General features: G+C 38.9%; 2 protein-coding genes and 1 non-coding gene across 3 annotated transcripts; all 3 read left to right on the forward strand.

The window, feature by feature from the left end:
* The first annotated feature begins 476 nt into the window (after positions 1 to 476).
* LOC133729549 (auxin response factor 3) lies at positions 477 to 5,575 on the forward strand. Its single transcript, XM_062157085.1, has 12 exons — positions 477 to 1,229; positions 1,328 to 1,384; positions 1,867 to 2,046; positions 2,171 to 2,255; positions 2,407 to 2,497; positions 2,569 to 2,733; positions 2,849 to 2,968; positions 3,043 to 3,118; positions 3,565 to 3,727; positions 3,817 to 4,706; positions 4,820 to 4,911; positions 5,239 to 5,575. Exons 1-11 carry the CDS (start codon positions 948 to 950, stop codon positions 4,871 to 4,873), a joined length of 2,163 nt encoding a protein of 720 aa, XP_062013069.1. The 5' UTR covers positions 477 to 947; the 3' UTR covers positions 4,874 to 4,911; positions 5,239 to 5,575.
* Positions 5,576 to 8,766: 3,191 nt separating this feature from the next.
* On the forward strand, positions 8,767 to 12,630 carry LOC133729550 (MLO-like protein 12). Its single transcript, XM_062157086.1, has 13 exons — positions 8,767 to 9,097; positions 9,237 to 9,294; positions 9,399 to 9,673; positions 9,963 to 10,023; positions 10,255 to 10,343; positions 10,452 to 10,526; positions 10,620 to 10,708; positions 10,820 to 10,869; positions 10,976 to 11,016; positions 11,177 to 11,350; positions 11,448 to 11,483; positions 11,877 to 12,005; positions 12,097 to 12,630. Exons 1-13 carry the CDS (start codon positions 8,966 to 8,968, stop codon positions 12,451 to 12,453), a joined length of 1,566 nt encoding a protein of 521 aa, XP_062013070.1. The 5' UTR covers positions 8,767 to 8,965; the 3' UTR covers positions 12,454 to 12,630.
* Positions 10,095 to 10,168, forward strand: TRNAI-UAU (transfer RNA isoleucine (anticodon UAU)). The gene has a single exon. It is a non-coding gene; the product is annotated as a tRNA-Ile (tRNA).
* Positions 12,631 to 13,688: the final 1,058 nt, after the last annotated feature.

The raw sequence follows: 13,688 nt of genomic DNA on the forward strand, positions 1-13,688 counted from the left end.
TGCAAGAAACCTAGAATATACCCCAAACCCAGTGTCTAATGGGGAAGAAACACTGAAATAGAAACCTAATGATCGACTTTAATGCAGTTTTATTACAGGGTACAATCATGGAGGCCATAGCCAAAGAAGGTAAACCATAAACAGAAAACACTCGGAGACTGGAGACAAACCCAAATAGGGACTGAGTGGAAGATGAACTTAAGCTTTTCTTTCACAAAAAAGAGAAGTCTTTTTTGGTTACAACAAAAAAGAGAAGTGTCTTTGTTTTTTTTATTGAATTTAATTTCTGAAAATAAATGTAATGAAGTTTGAGAATTTGATTAAGGAAGAAGGAGAGGGATACGAGTGAGATTTGATGGAGTAGAAGAGGACAGAATAGACATCCGCCCGGAAATACAGGGATGGGAGAGCCGTACAGTTCTCCTCCTCACTTTTCAGTCTTTTGATTTTTATAATTTTTTTTTGAGAAAATAAAGATCAAATATTTAAGAATTAACCCAAAAACACAGACACTCACTCTCTCTCTCTCTCTCTCTCTCTGTCTGTCTCTGCCACACATCACACCAAGCAGTTGCAGCGTTGCAGAGGCTGCAGCACTGCAGCTCTGCAGCAGAGAGAGACAGACTCCAACAAATAATAATAAAAAGTTGCAGGGAAAAAGAGAACAGAGAAAAACACCCAATTTTTAAGTTTTTTGAGAGTATTCTATTCTATTCCATCTCTCAGCTGTTGTTGTTGTTGGGTCTCAAAGTTTTTAGATTAAAGCTCTGAGCTTTTTATTCACTCACATACACCAAAAAAGAGTGTTTTGGTTAAAGGGTAGTCTTTATTTTTGAGCCTTGTTTTAGCAAATGCCTTAAAATGCCACAAATGAAACCAGTTGTTTGAGGCTTTGGACCATAAAGGCTTTAGCTTTAGCTTTGTCTCTTGTTTTTGTTTTTTTGGGTATGGCGGGTCTGATCGATCTGAACAGCACGACGGAGGAGGAGGAGGAGACTCCGTCTTCTGGGTCCTCGTCCAATTCCTCCGGCTCTAATGCTTTGATTTCTGGGTCTGTTTGCTTGGAGCTGTGGCACGCTTGTGCTGGACCACTGATTTCTTTGCCCAAGAAAGGCAGTGTGGTGGTTTATCTTCCACAAGGGCACTTGGAGCAAGTGAATGATTTTCCGGCGTCGGTTTATGATCTTCCTGCTCATCTCTTCTGCCGAGTTGTCGATGTTAAGCTCCATGTGAGTGTCTGTAGTGCTTAAAGTTTGGGTCTTTCTGGGGAATTTTGGGTTTTGTTTGTTTTTGGGGTTTAAACAGTTTGTGGTTGTTGTTTTTGCAGGCGGAGACTGGTAGTGATGAAGTCTACGCACAGGTTCAGTTGGTTCCTGAAAGTGAGGTGAGGTTTCTTCTGGTTTTGATTGGTTAAGAGAGATTTTAGTTGTTTGAAATTTCTAATGCTGGTGATGTTAGTTTTGCGAGTTTGGAGTTCAAGTTCAGTTCTTTGTTCTGTTAGGAAGTTAAAACTCAGTTCAATTGTCAAATGTAATTTCACAATTGTGAGCTAAATGGTTTGGAGGGCTAATGGTTATGGACTTTATTTCATCTGTCAGAAACCCAAAACAAGTTATACCCAAGAATTTATGATTTCACATTCACTCCATGTCTGATGTGTCTCTTTCCTGCTCTGGCATTCTGAGAGATTTAGTGGCTATTGTTTCCCACTTTTGGCAATTTACGTTCTTAGCAAATTTGAATTGGTTACTTTTTCATTCTTTCAATTTCTTTTGGAGTTTTGGGGGTCCAAGGTTTTCATTTCCTTTACTATCTTGGTAATTTGAAACATTGCGGTTACTTACATTTTTGCATTAATCTGTGTAGGAATTTGAGCACAAACTAGGGGAAGGGGAAACTGATGCAGATGGGGATGAGGATGCTGAGGCATTAGAGAAATCGACTACACCCCATATGTTCTGCAAAACCCTTACTGCTTCCGATACTAGCACTCATGGAGGCTTCTCTGTCCCTCGCCGTGCTGCTGAGGATTGTTTTCCTCCCCTGGTACTCATTCATTCCCCCCTCAACACGTAGTTTAGCACATTTTGTTTTTGATTTCCCTCATCTGAAAACACTTTTATAACAAATTTATTTGAGTGTAGCCAAGTAATATGGATTATGATTGTAGGATTATAGTCAACAAAGGCCTTCACAGGAGCTGGTGGCAAAGGATCTACATGGCCTGGAGTGGAGGTTCAGACATATTTATAGGGGTATGCGCATATGAAATTATGTTTGTGTGCTTCATTTGATAGGGATTTACCTCATACCGGAACAATATTGATCTTCTTGGAGTTCTATTGATAATTCTGTGAAATGGACTCTGGTTTTTATTTCTATTCTTTTTTCTTTTGGTTCGAGCAGGGCAGCCGCGCAGGCATTTGCTCACCACTGGATGGAGTGCCTTTGTGAACAAGAAGAAGCTCGTTTCTGGAGATGCTGTGTTGTTTCTGAGGTACATAAATTTTTTAGTTGAAGAAACTTGGGATGTCCTTGTTCACACTTCTCATACAATATCTATAATAGGGGTGAGGATGGAGAACTGAGACTTGGAGTTAGAAGAGCAGCCCAAGTAAAAGCTTCTGCTACTTATCCAACTCCTTGTAGCCAGCATTTAAACTATAACTCTGTCGCAGAGGTGGTGGATGCAATAACTATGAAGACTGCTTTTAACGTGTACTACAATCCAAGGTAGTGTGCTGCCTGCCTTTTTCATCTTCTTCCCCATGCTTTTTATTTCATGCCTTTTTGGACTCCATAGTCTTCCAATTAGTATTGGCTTTAAGTTTTCATGTTGATCTTGTAGAGCCAGCTCATCAGAATTCATAATACCTTTCCATAAATTTTTGAGGAGCCTTGGTCATTCCTTCTGTGCTGGAATGAGGTTTAAAATGCGCTTTGAAACGGAAGATGCAGCAGAGCGAAGGTTTGCCATATTTGAATTCAAATTAATTTATTGTATTCATTTTCAAAATTTTGATTAGATTTTTTTTTTGGCAGATACACTGGACTGGTAACTGGGATCAGTGAGTTGGATCCCCTGAGATGGTCTGGTTCCAAATGGAAATGTCTAGTTGTACGTAGCCCTGTCTATATATCTGTTTTCATTGTTCTTCTGGGATGAATAATAGAACATCAATTCCTCCTAATCACCAAAAATGTATTCGGGGACTTGTATATCATAAGATTTAATATGAGCATGCATAACAGTTTTCTATATCAAGATTGTCTTCCAACTCTACCTATTCTTTAAACCTATATGTGGTGGGGCATATGCAGAATTCCTCACTTTGTTAGTTTTGTCTATGTACCTTTGCTTGTATAAGACCTAAAGGCAAATGCTAAATATATCACTTTGGTATTGTTATTTACGCTGCCTCCTTGCCTAGAATGTTTATTGACTTAATATCATAGAATATATGTTTCTCTCTTTGTAGCATACACCAAACCATACTTGTAGTTCATGCCTTTTTCGTTTAGCCATATACACGCTTGTTTTAAACATCTCTTTTGATCTTGCAGGTAAGGTGGGATGATATAGATACTAGCAAGCAGCATGGCCGGGTTTCCCCATGGGAAATTGAGCCATCTGGTTCTATTTCTAATTCCAGTGGCTTAATGGCATCTGGTTTGAAGAGGTCCAGGATGGGCTTATCTGCAGAAAAACAAGAATTTCCAGTTCCTCGTATGTATTGCATTCAGATTTGGATGTGTCATCATAACACTCATCTTGCAGAGTTACTGATTTGTTTTTGTCAATAATTTTTCTTACAGATGGGATTGGAGCCTCAGACTTTGGGGAATCTTTAAGATTCCAGAAGGTCTTGCAAGGTCAAGAAATTTCGGGTTTTGATACTCCTTTTGGTTCTATAGGGGGTCAAAATCAGCATCCCTCTGAATCGAGGAGAGTCTTTCATGGCTCTATTGGTTCTAGAGGTAATGATCTCAGAAACTCACTTGTGAATTCTGAGATTGCCTCAAAAGGCTTTGGTGAATCTTTCCGATTCCAGAAGGTCTTGCAAGGTCAAGAAATATTTCCAAGCACACCATATGGAAGAGCTCCAGCTACAAGTGAGGCTCGTGAATATGGTTCCCCTGGAATCTTTGATGGTTTTCAGGTGCCAAGCTTTAGAAATGGATGGTCTACGATGATGCAGGGCAATAATACACCTATGCACCGAGCTGCTCCTGTACAAGTGTCATCACCATCATCTGTGTTGATGTTTCAGCAAGCAATGAATGCAGGAGCTGAGTTCAATTCCGTATACAATGGTCATAACCAAGAGGAACAGAGAATTATGCAACGCAATCCTTATTCTGAATCAGATGGGGGAAAGCCAACACCATCCTCATTCTGTGAACGGAGCTTCAGCAGGGAAGGTCATGGAGGCATGAATTCTTTTCAACATGCTATTTCACATCCTCCTCATTCAAGTCAGTCTTCATTGAGAGGCAGTCAAGACATGGTTTCATCATGCAAAAGTAGCTGCAGACTCTTTGGTTTCTCACTGTCTGAGGAAACACATGCCCCAAATAAAGTGGACAACTCCACCTCAGTTGCATCTACATTAGATCCTGGAGCTTCTTTGTTCCCCAATGTTGAACCACGGTTTCATTCAAAGCCTCCTTTGATGTCTGCAGCAGTTGGAATTCCCTGTACCAAAGTAAGCAACCACTTTGCTCCCTGAGATTCTCTTGTTAATATTACTTTGTAGCGTGCATCTTATCTATGATATGGGTAGTGTCTGGTTTACCAGTTGAGAATTTTTACGTTCAGGAATGGGCTTTTGACTGGCGTGGAGAAAGGATGGAAAGTTGTTTACAAGGATAGTGACAACGACGCAGGGCTTGTTGGGATGTTCCATGGAAGTAAGAACTGACAATCTTCTATTTTCTGTTTTGTTCGCGTCTGAGCATTGGATCACATTTCTGGTTTACCAACTTGTATTGAGCCAAAACTTTAAAACCTTATGCATATGATTTTATGTACCTACTTTTGCTTTCCTATAAAACACAATACTAGTTACCATACAAGTGACCCTAGTTAATACCAAAAGATTCTTGCTGTTGGTTCATCTCTTTGCTTGAATATTAAGAATGAGATCGTCCTATGCATACCTTTTATGATACAGAGCCTGCATCACTTTAGCTCTTTGGTTTATCTTCTTATTTTCTGCTGTTGACATTGTTCTGCAGGAATTGCTACCACAATATTATGTAAGAAGTACGAGAGTGAAGACTCTTGGCGCCGGAGGTTTTTCTCAGGTTCTGCGTGTGTTGTGTTTTATGTAACTGAACTACTTTGAGGTAAAAAAAAAAAAAAAAACAAACAATTGTAACTAAGCGCTTCGAGTGACTTGATTGTATTATTATTAATTATGTTTTTTTTTTGGTCGGATTTATTATTAATTATGCTCTAAGAAACGGTCTGTAGAATCTATGATTGGCTCTTGAAAGAGGGCCTATCCGAAACTGAACAAATTCTACTCATTTGCAATTGTTCAATACCATTATTACTTATCGTCCCTAGCTACATGATTCTTTTTGTTATGGGATCTTGACCAAATGCACCAAAATTGGCCAAATTTATCCCACTTACCCCAGCAACAGATTTTTATTCCCACTAACCCAATTTAAGGAGAAATAACAAATTTACCCTCAGCCTAATTAAATAATTACACAGATGCCACTCCACTCCTCTCTCTCCATCACCGACGCCATCTCTCTCTTTCTCTCTCTCTCCTCCGCGCCCTCTCTCTCTCCTTTCTTTCACCGGTGATGGTAGTGTAGGGTTGAAGATCAAATCCCTGCACGAAGCTTTGTTCCAGCCTCTGGCTCATATTTCTCTCTCAGATATCTCTCCAGTACTGAACCTCAGCCATGTACGATAGGGATCCATGGGGCGGCTCGCTGGAGATCAACACGGCGGACTCGGCCACCGACGACGACCGCAGCCGGAACCTGCAGGACCTCGACCGGGCGGCGCTGTCGTCTCGGCCGCTCGACGAGACGCAACAGAGCTGGCTGCTGGGCCCCACCGGGGAGCAAAAGAAGAAGAAGTACGTGGATCTGGGATGCGTCATCGTCAGCCGCAAGATCTTTATCTGGACGGTAAGGACACTCCTCCTCTCCGGCTTGCTCGCCGGACTGAATTGCATGCTCTTACCATTTTCGTCTCGGCGGCGGCGGTTCTCCTCGTTCTTTCAGCGCGTGTGTTTCTTTTTTTTGTATATAGAAAACTTGACGAGAAGAGGTTCAGTGCGTGTGTTTCGCGTGTGTGTGTGTGTGAGATTGGGTTTTTTTAATAAAGACAAGTAGAAAATAGAAATAAACAAGATCTGCTGGTCAACGGGAAAATAGAAACAACAATAGAGGTCAGCTCGGCTTTGCTGTTCGATTTGGGTCCTACTTGATTTGGGCTGCCGACCATCACTTGTTATAACTTGGTCACTTTTACTCGCATGTTTCACTGAAAAGAGACGTGTATTTGTTTCAACACACATGTTATTGAGGGCCAATAGACGACTATTGGGGGGCAATAGACATCTATTGCGGGGCAATAGATGTTTTAAATTGATGTAATCTTTTTTTTTTTTTTCGTTAATTAAAGTTTTATTTGTCTAATTTTAGGAAGATTAATTTTCATTCCGACAAACGAAAGTTCTATTGGGGGGCAATAGTCGTCTATTGGGGGGCAATACATGGCTGATAGTCGTCTATTGGGGGGCAATACATGGCTGATAGTCGTCTATTGGGGGCCAATAGACGTCTATTAGGGGGCAATAGACTATTGGGGCAATAGACGTCTATTGGGGGGCAATAGACGTCTATTGGGGGGCAATAGACGTCTATTGGGGGGCAATAGACGTCTATTGCCCCTCTATTAGGGGGCAATAGATGTCTATTGGGGGCAAAAAAACTTTCCGGTGAGATTTTCAGCAAATTCCGGTGGGCGGCAGCCGGTGACCGGAATCCGGCGACCGGTGACCGGATTCCGGCGAAAGTTGGCCGGATTCCGGCAAAAGTTGACCGGATTCCGGCGGCCGGTGACCGGATTCCGGCGGCCGGTGACAGGCTCCGGCGAAGTCTCCTATGGTTTCTCTCTCTTCCATTTTCTCTATTTCTCTCTCTAAGTAACAAAGGGGTGAGGGGTAAAATGGTATTAAAAAAAAATTAAAAACAAAAAAAAAAATCTTAATGGGGTATTAGAGAAGACTCCCTTAGAGTGTATTGGGTAAGAGAGAATTAAAAAAACTTAATGGGGTAAGTGGGAAAAAAATCCCTAGAAATGGGGTAAATAGACAAAACCCCTTTTGTTATTATCAACTATATCTATTATCTATGTATATGTATTGTAATGTAGCTATTGTTAGAGAATACACCAATTGAAAACTGAGAATTATTGCTCTGGGTGATCAGTTTGTATTGGATAGTTCAGCTCACCATTGTGATTCTCTTACCTAACATATCAGCTAAACCCATAATTTTTTGGTAATATATTGAGATTTCTTTCTAGTTCTCTGGACTAAAATAGCTGACTTCATTATGTTCCCATTTATTAGCATGGCTTTCATCTGGTCCATTTTATAAACAAAACTTTGACCAAATACCATTGGCTTAATGGATTTGCAGCACTATGCATGATGTCTGTTTCCGAGGGACAGTTATTTTTTGAAGCTAGAATTTCAAATTACACTATTGAGAGTCTTTATAATCTTGTTGAATTTCTAGAAATTTCATGATTTAAGTAGATAGACAAATGAATCCAAGAAATAAGCTCCAAAGTCCATTCAATAATTTAAGGTGATAGACCTCTTTAGTCATGGTGAAAGGGACCTCATAATAAGTGAAACATAGAGACTTTGCTGCTGCTAATGACCTGCCAATTTCACCGTTTTCTTCATGGTCCATGATTTTGTTGTTGATTCAAATTATATAAAACACGGTCGACGTGTTTACTGTAGCAAGTTGTGCACTGTGAAACTGCTGATAGTCAATCCTCCGTGTTCGGTCGTTGAAGATCTTCTTTTGGTATTGAAATGACAACCGCATCTTCTTATTATAAACCAGATTTCAAATCATCAAGATTAAAGAAGTCTGATAAAAAAAAATTTAAAAAAATGTGTGTGTCTTACTGGCAAGCGTTTCTTCTTGGATTGGCATTTAGTTTTAGTCTTACTGGTTTGGATTTGAATTGTTTCTTAAAATATATCGTTGTACTAAAATGTTGTAACATATTTAAAAAAAAAAAAACGTTTTGCAAAATTCACAACAAAAATATAGAAGTCAACCGTTGAGTAAAAATAATACACCTCATTGCACTGAATACACGTTAATCATTTGTGTAAAACCAAGAATTAAGTAAAAAAAAATGGTATAGACATGTGTATATATGGATCCAGCCATAGCTGCTTGTCGTTGTCACGCGCTTTGAGTAGATTCGGGAGCATATATGACTAAACAATGTTTGTGAACCCTTAAAATATCCTACATTTTTTCACAGAATAATTTTTTTTTTTTTTTTTCTGCAGAACTTTCGCATTGACTGTCGTTTTCTTCAACCCTTTAGTGCGTAGAGCAGCATTATTGTACATAGAGAATGAAAGGTGTGCTGTGGTGGGCTTTGACGGTGGACCCTATTAAACATCTTAATCTATTTCTACGTCGTATAGGGTTGTATACATATAATTTCTACTGCATTCAGACTCATGAGTTTGTCTTCATACTTGCGTAGACGTCACAGATTCCACACAGAGCCAGGAGGAGAGTCAGACATGGCATGGCGAACCTACATAGAAGAAGCTCCTAGCTATAGTTGTGTGTATGACCCTCAAATATATATATACTAGCTCATGAGCCAAAGCACCTTTGCAATAGCTAGCTAGCTTATAAGTTATACCAAACCGAGTTTAGAGAAGGAAAGATGGCCGGAGAGGAAGTCAGTAGTGAAAGCACCACACTTGAATCAACACCAACATGGGCTGTCGCCACCGTCTGCTTCGTTTTGATTTTCATCTCCATTCTCATCGAGCATTTGCTTCATCTTTTAGCCCATGTAACTACCCTTCCTTTTTTCTTATACTATACGTACATTATACAACATTCTATTCTATTGCAAATTAAGTATCTGTATGAAACTGATAACCTCCTTTCTATTAGTGCATTAATCATCATCTTCTTTAATCTCTTTGCAGTATTTCAACAAGATAAGGAGGAAGTCTCTCATTCTCGCTCTTGATAAGATCAAATCAGGTAATTAACTATTACGTATTAGCTAGAACTGGTCCAGATCACATGCTTGCTGTTTTATCTAATCTGAAACTCAATCGTGAACGTGTGATCTTCATTATCTGCAGAGTTGATGTTGCTGGGGTTCATTTCTTTGCTGCTAACCGTGGGGCAAAAGCCGATTGCCAACATCTGCATCCCGAAAGCTGCCGGAGAGTCTTTTCTTCCTTGCCAGAGCTACACCTTGAGTGAAGATATTGTGGAGGAAACGAAATGTGCAGAGCAGGGAAAGGTTTCATTGATGTCGAGGTCCGGTGCCAATGAGCTTCAATACTTTATTTTTGTGCTCGCACTGTTCCACGTCTTGTCTTGCGTTCTCACTTCCACTCTTGGTTTTGCCAAGGTAAGCGTCAATAGTTTTTCAAACCCACAGTTTCGAGTCTAGAGATAGATTCTCTTAACCACTAATGTTACGAAGTTTTGGTGTCGGTGTGAAGACAACGAGTGGTTCACAGATGTTTTCCAGTTTATTGGAAATTAAAAGGAAGGGAAATTGTAGAGGACCTTAATTTCCACAATTTCAACTCTCCTTTCTTTTTCCATTCTTTCTTGCTTGAATTGGGAAAGGTTGGACCCAAGTTTGACTAGATTGGCTTATGTTGTGAATGTTTTATATTCCTTCTGTTTTGTAGATGAAGAGCTGGCAGTCTTGGGAGGCAGAAACCAGAACCATGGAGTATCAATTTTCTTATGGTAATTAATTAACAACAAGATTATTACTAATTAATTTAGTTTATGATAACCTCATAAAATTAAGCACAACTGGTCCCGTAGCTCAGTTGGTTAGAGCGCTGGTCTTATGAGCCGGAGGTCGCGAGTTCGAGCCTCGCCGGGACCAGTTTGATTAAATATTTTTTATTTGACCTTTTATTTTTTGTGTTTTTGTGTGACTAATTAAGCATGATTACTGCAAATAATGTGCAGATCCAAGGAGATTTCAGCTGGCACACCAAACCTCATTTGGGAAGAGACATTTGAAATGTTGGAGTGACCACAGAATACTCCGTTGGCCGGTAATTAATCTCAATCAAAGTTAACTTTAGTTGCCAAATTTTTTTCCTTTAAAACAAGTTGAAGAAAAACTTAATGTTGTGTTTTCCCTCTACATATGAATGTTGCAGGCCTGTTTTGCAAGGCAGTTCTTCAGTTCTGTTTCCAAAGTGGATTATTTCACTCTTCGACACGGATTCATAACGGTATAAATAATCCAAACTCATCATGATACATGTAATTAAGTTCTTAATCTAAACAAGCTCTTAAATAATGCTTTTATGTTGCTGCTCCTCTAGGCTCATTTTGCAGAAGGAAGCAATTTTGACTTCCACAAATATATCAGAAGGGCTTTGGAGAAAGATTATGGAGTAGTTATGACTACAAGGTACCATAACTAAGAAGACAATTCATGATTATCATATATATCTACATCTATTTTCAAATCCTCCTGAGAATTGGGATTTGGGACATTAACATATCTTATTCATTCTTGCAGCTGGTGGATTTGGATGTACTCAGTCTTCGTCATATTCTTGAATGCACATGGTAACATGCCCTGAATCCACTTATTTAATCAATCAGATCCAGTTGTAGTTAATAAATGTAAGTCTGATTTGGATAGCTGACACAATTATTCATTGTGTCTCTGCAGGATTTTATAATTATCTATGGGTACCGTTCATTCCTTTACTGGTAAGCAACTCGAATATACTTGATATTTGCATGCTTTAGGCCTTAAGTTATTACACTACGAGAAATGTTATTTGCACACACTTAACTCATTGTATTAACTTATCACTTTATGTGGCAGTAGAAGTGAGTAATGTTCATATGCTTTGCTATTTTTGTGCAGATGCTATTGCTTGTGGGAACAAAGCTACAAGGCATCATAACGAAGATGTGTGTAGATAGCCATGATAAATCTCATGTTGTAAGAGGGACTTTGCTTGTGAAGCCCAGTGACCACTTTTTCTGGTTTGGCTGGCCCAAATTGCTTCTCCATATTTTGCACTTCATACTGTATCAGGTATTGATTCTTCTAATATACCTAGCTTATTTCAATTTCAAAATAAAAATTATGGTGGCCTGACTATTCATGTAAACTATTCTTTAAACTTTTGCAGAATTCATTTCAATTGGCATTCTTCACTTGGACTTGGGTGAGCATATTTTGATTAATTATTTACTGTTTCAACTTGCTATATATGGAGTGAAGTTCTATGACACCCTCAAGAAATTTCACCAACACCCTTTGTGTATAATGTCCGGCTAACCAAGAAATATGATTTGATGGGAGCCTACTAGTGATACGGATTCCTAATGAAGCCACCGAGAAGGAAATGATATGATGTTTCCTCTCGGTGCTCAAAATAAGGTGTGTTGGTAAAATTTCTTGAACTCGCGCGAGAGTGTTGTGAGTGAAATATCTGAAAATTATCTTTAATGAGTGTCATCAATTTTCACTCGAATATGTACTAGTTTGAATTTCTTTATTTGATAAAGGGAATCTCCCTTTGGGCTGTACTAACATATATATATGTTTCAAAATACAGTACAAATTTGGTTTGAAATCATGCTTCCACCGAGAAACTGAGGATATAGTAATACGGCTGGCCATGGGTATCATGGTACAAATCCTGTGTGGCTATGTAACTCTACCTCTTTACGCATTGGTCACTCAGGTATGATACATAGCACTCCTTTGCTAATTAATTACCTACATCAGCTTCAAGAATCAAGTGTTTGTTGATACTAACTCAAATCTTTGAACAGATGGGTACGTCGATGAGAAAAGCTGTCTTCACGGAGACGGTGGTTACCGGACTGAAAAAATGGAGAGGAAGAGCCAGGAAGAACCTTGCTCTTAAGAGCTCGGCACGAATGTCGTTGGATGCTTCCCTTCAAACCTCACTCTCACTAGACACTACACTTTCTTTCAATCACATTGATGCTTCGGCTTCTTTCTCCACCGTGGATTTCGACGCTGAATATGTAGCAGTAGAAATAATGGACAATGCTGGAAATGTTGTACAGGGAAAACAAGTACCGGAGGGGGAGGATCGAGACCAGAAGCCTGGACCATCATTTGATGGTTTTGATTTGAGTAGTAGTAAAAAATCTCAAAGATGAGCTAGCCAGCAGTTTATAGTTTGAGCTAGCTCCATCTGTTTTTGCTGTGATGGGTAGGTTGTATAGTTACTTCTCTATTCTCTGAACAGTTGCTCATAAACACTAATCCTAAACCCTATGTCACCTTACATGATTCCTTAATTGAATCTACAAAGAGATCACGGCCGTCGTTCTGTCCGGGACTAGTGTTTGATACTATTAGGTCATATTGGAGAATGATCGATTTATATATAATTTTGTGCACTATATGTCATGTGAAGTTGTGGGTCTACATACACAAATGTGAGGACTCACAATATTGATTAGGACATCGCAATATCGCATATTCTGTATGAAGACATGTAAAGACTAAGAATATTCAAGGGTGAGGTAAAGCATGTTAAAGCCTGTTGATTAATTTGTGTTTAATAATCAAATGAAATAATTTTGATAAATTATCTTCTTAAGGGATACAATCAATCAATAACCACAAACTGACAAAAATATCTCAATAATGAATATTGTGTTATAAAGTAGAGAGAAATATAGAGAGAATAGTTGGAGGGGAAGTATAAATATTCTCATTCAGTCTCATTAGCCTCTATATATAGAGGTACGGTTTACATCAAAGTATATAACTAATGAGTATTTACGTGGACAGCCACATAAATAATAATATTTACAACATATTGCACAAACTACTTTCGTTAATTTTTAAAAATTAGGTACATGTGATTCTAAAGTATAAATTAATTATTTTACATTATCCAAGATTCCAAGTTGTGAAAAAAAAAAAAAAAAAAAAGCACCGGCAGCCGCCATGACACCAAGGAGTGTTGACTCTTGAACCGCCATCGCAGCCACTAGCCGGAAGCTGTTTGGTTGCCAACTTGCCATAAAGAAAATTAAAGGATGGTTTAGCTGCGAAGCTAGGAGTAACTTTATGATTTTATACAATAAAGAACCGAAAGTGCTCCATAATTAAGCAACAAGTGCGTCATCAGGTTAGCTCTTGATGACGTTTACAAAGAACGAATGGTTCACGTTCAAGGCTTTTTGTCGTTATTTTTGCGTAACCTAATTTTTATGTAATTGTGGCTTGTGTGCTAGAAGAGCTAAAGTAAGGAACAACTATAATGCCTAAGCTTGACGCCAAGCACACAGATTAAAGAGTAAACTAGAAGTTTTCTTTTAGTGATCCACGTTTACGTAGATTTTGTATTTGTAGACAATCATTTGCATATGATTTCGTATTC

The sequence above is a fragment of the Rosa rugosa genome, chromosome 2 (assembly GCF_958449725.1).
Source record: "Rosa rugosa chromosome 2, drRosRugo1.1, whole genome shotgun sequence".
In the NCBI taxonomy this organism is placed as follows: domain Eukaryota; kingdom Viridiplantae; phylum Streptophyta; class Magnoliopsida; order Rosales; family Rosaceae; genus Rosa; species Rosa rugosa.

Excerpts from the sequence above, each read along its gene's own strand:
- LOC133729549 (XM_062157085.1), top strand. The coding sequence starts at position 948 with ATGGCGGGTCTGATCGATCTGAACAGCACGACGGAGGAGGAGGAGGAG. Across the intron at positions 2,969-3,042 it reads GAAGATGCAGCAGAGCGAAG|ATACACTGGACTGGTAACTG; the intron begins GTTTGCCATATT and ends TTTTTTTGGCAG. Across the intron at positions 3,728-3,816 it reads ACAAGAATTTCCAGTTCCTC|ATGGGATTGGAGCCTCAGAC; the intron begins GTATGTATTGCA and ends TTTTTCTTACAG.
- LOC133729550 (XM_062157086.1), top strand. The coding sequence starts at position 8,966 with ATGGCCGGAGAGGAAGTCAGTAGTGAAAGCACCACACTTGAATCAACA. Across the intron at positions 11,017-11,176 it reads TACCGTTCATTCCTTTACTG|ATGCTATTGCTTGTGGGAAC; the intron begins GTAAGCAACTCG and ends ATTTTTGTGCAG. Across the intron at positions 12,006-12,096 it reads TTTACGCATTGGTCACTCAG|ATGGGTACGTCGATGAGAAA; the intron begins GTATGATACATA and ends ATCTTTGAACAG.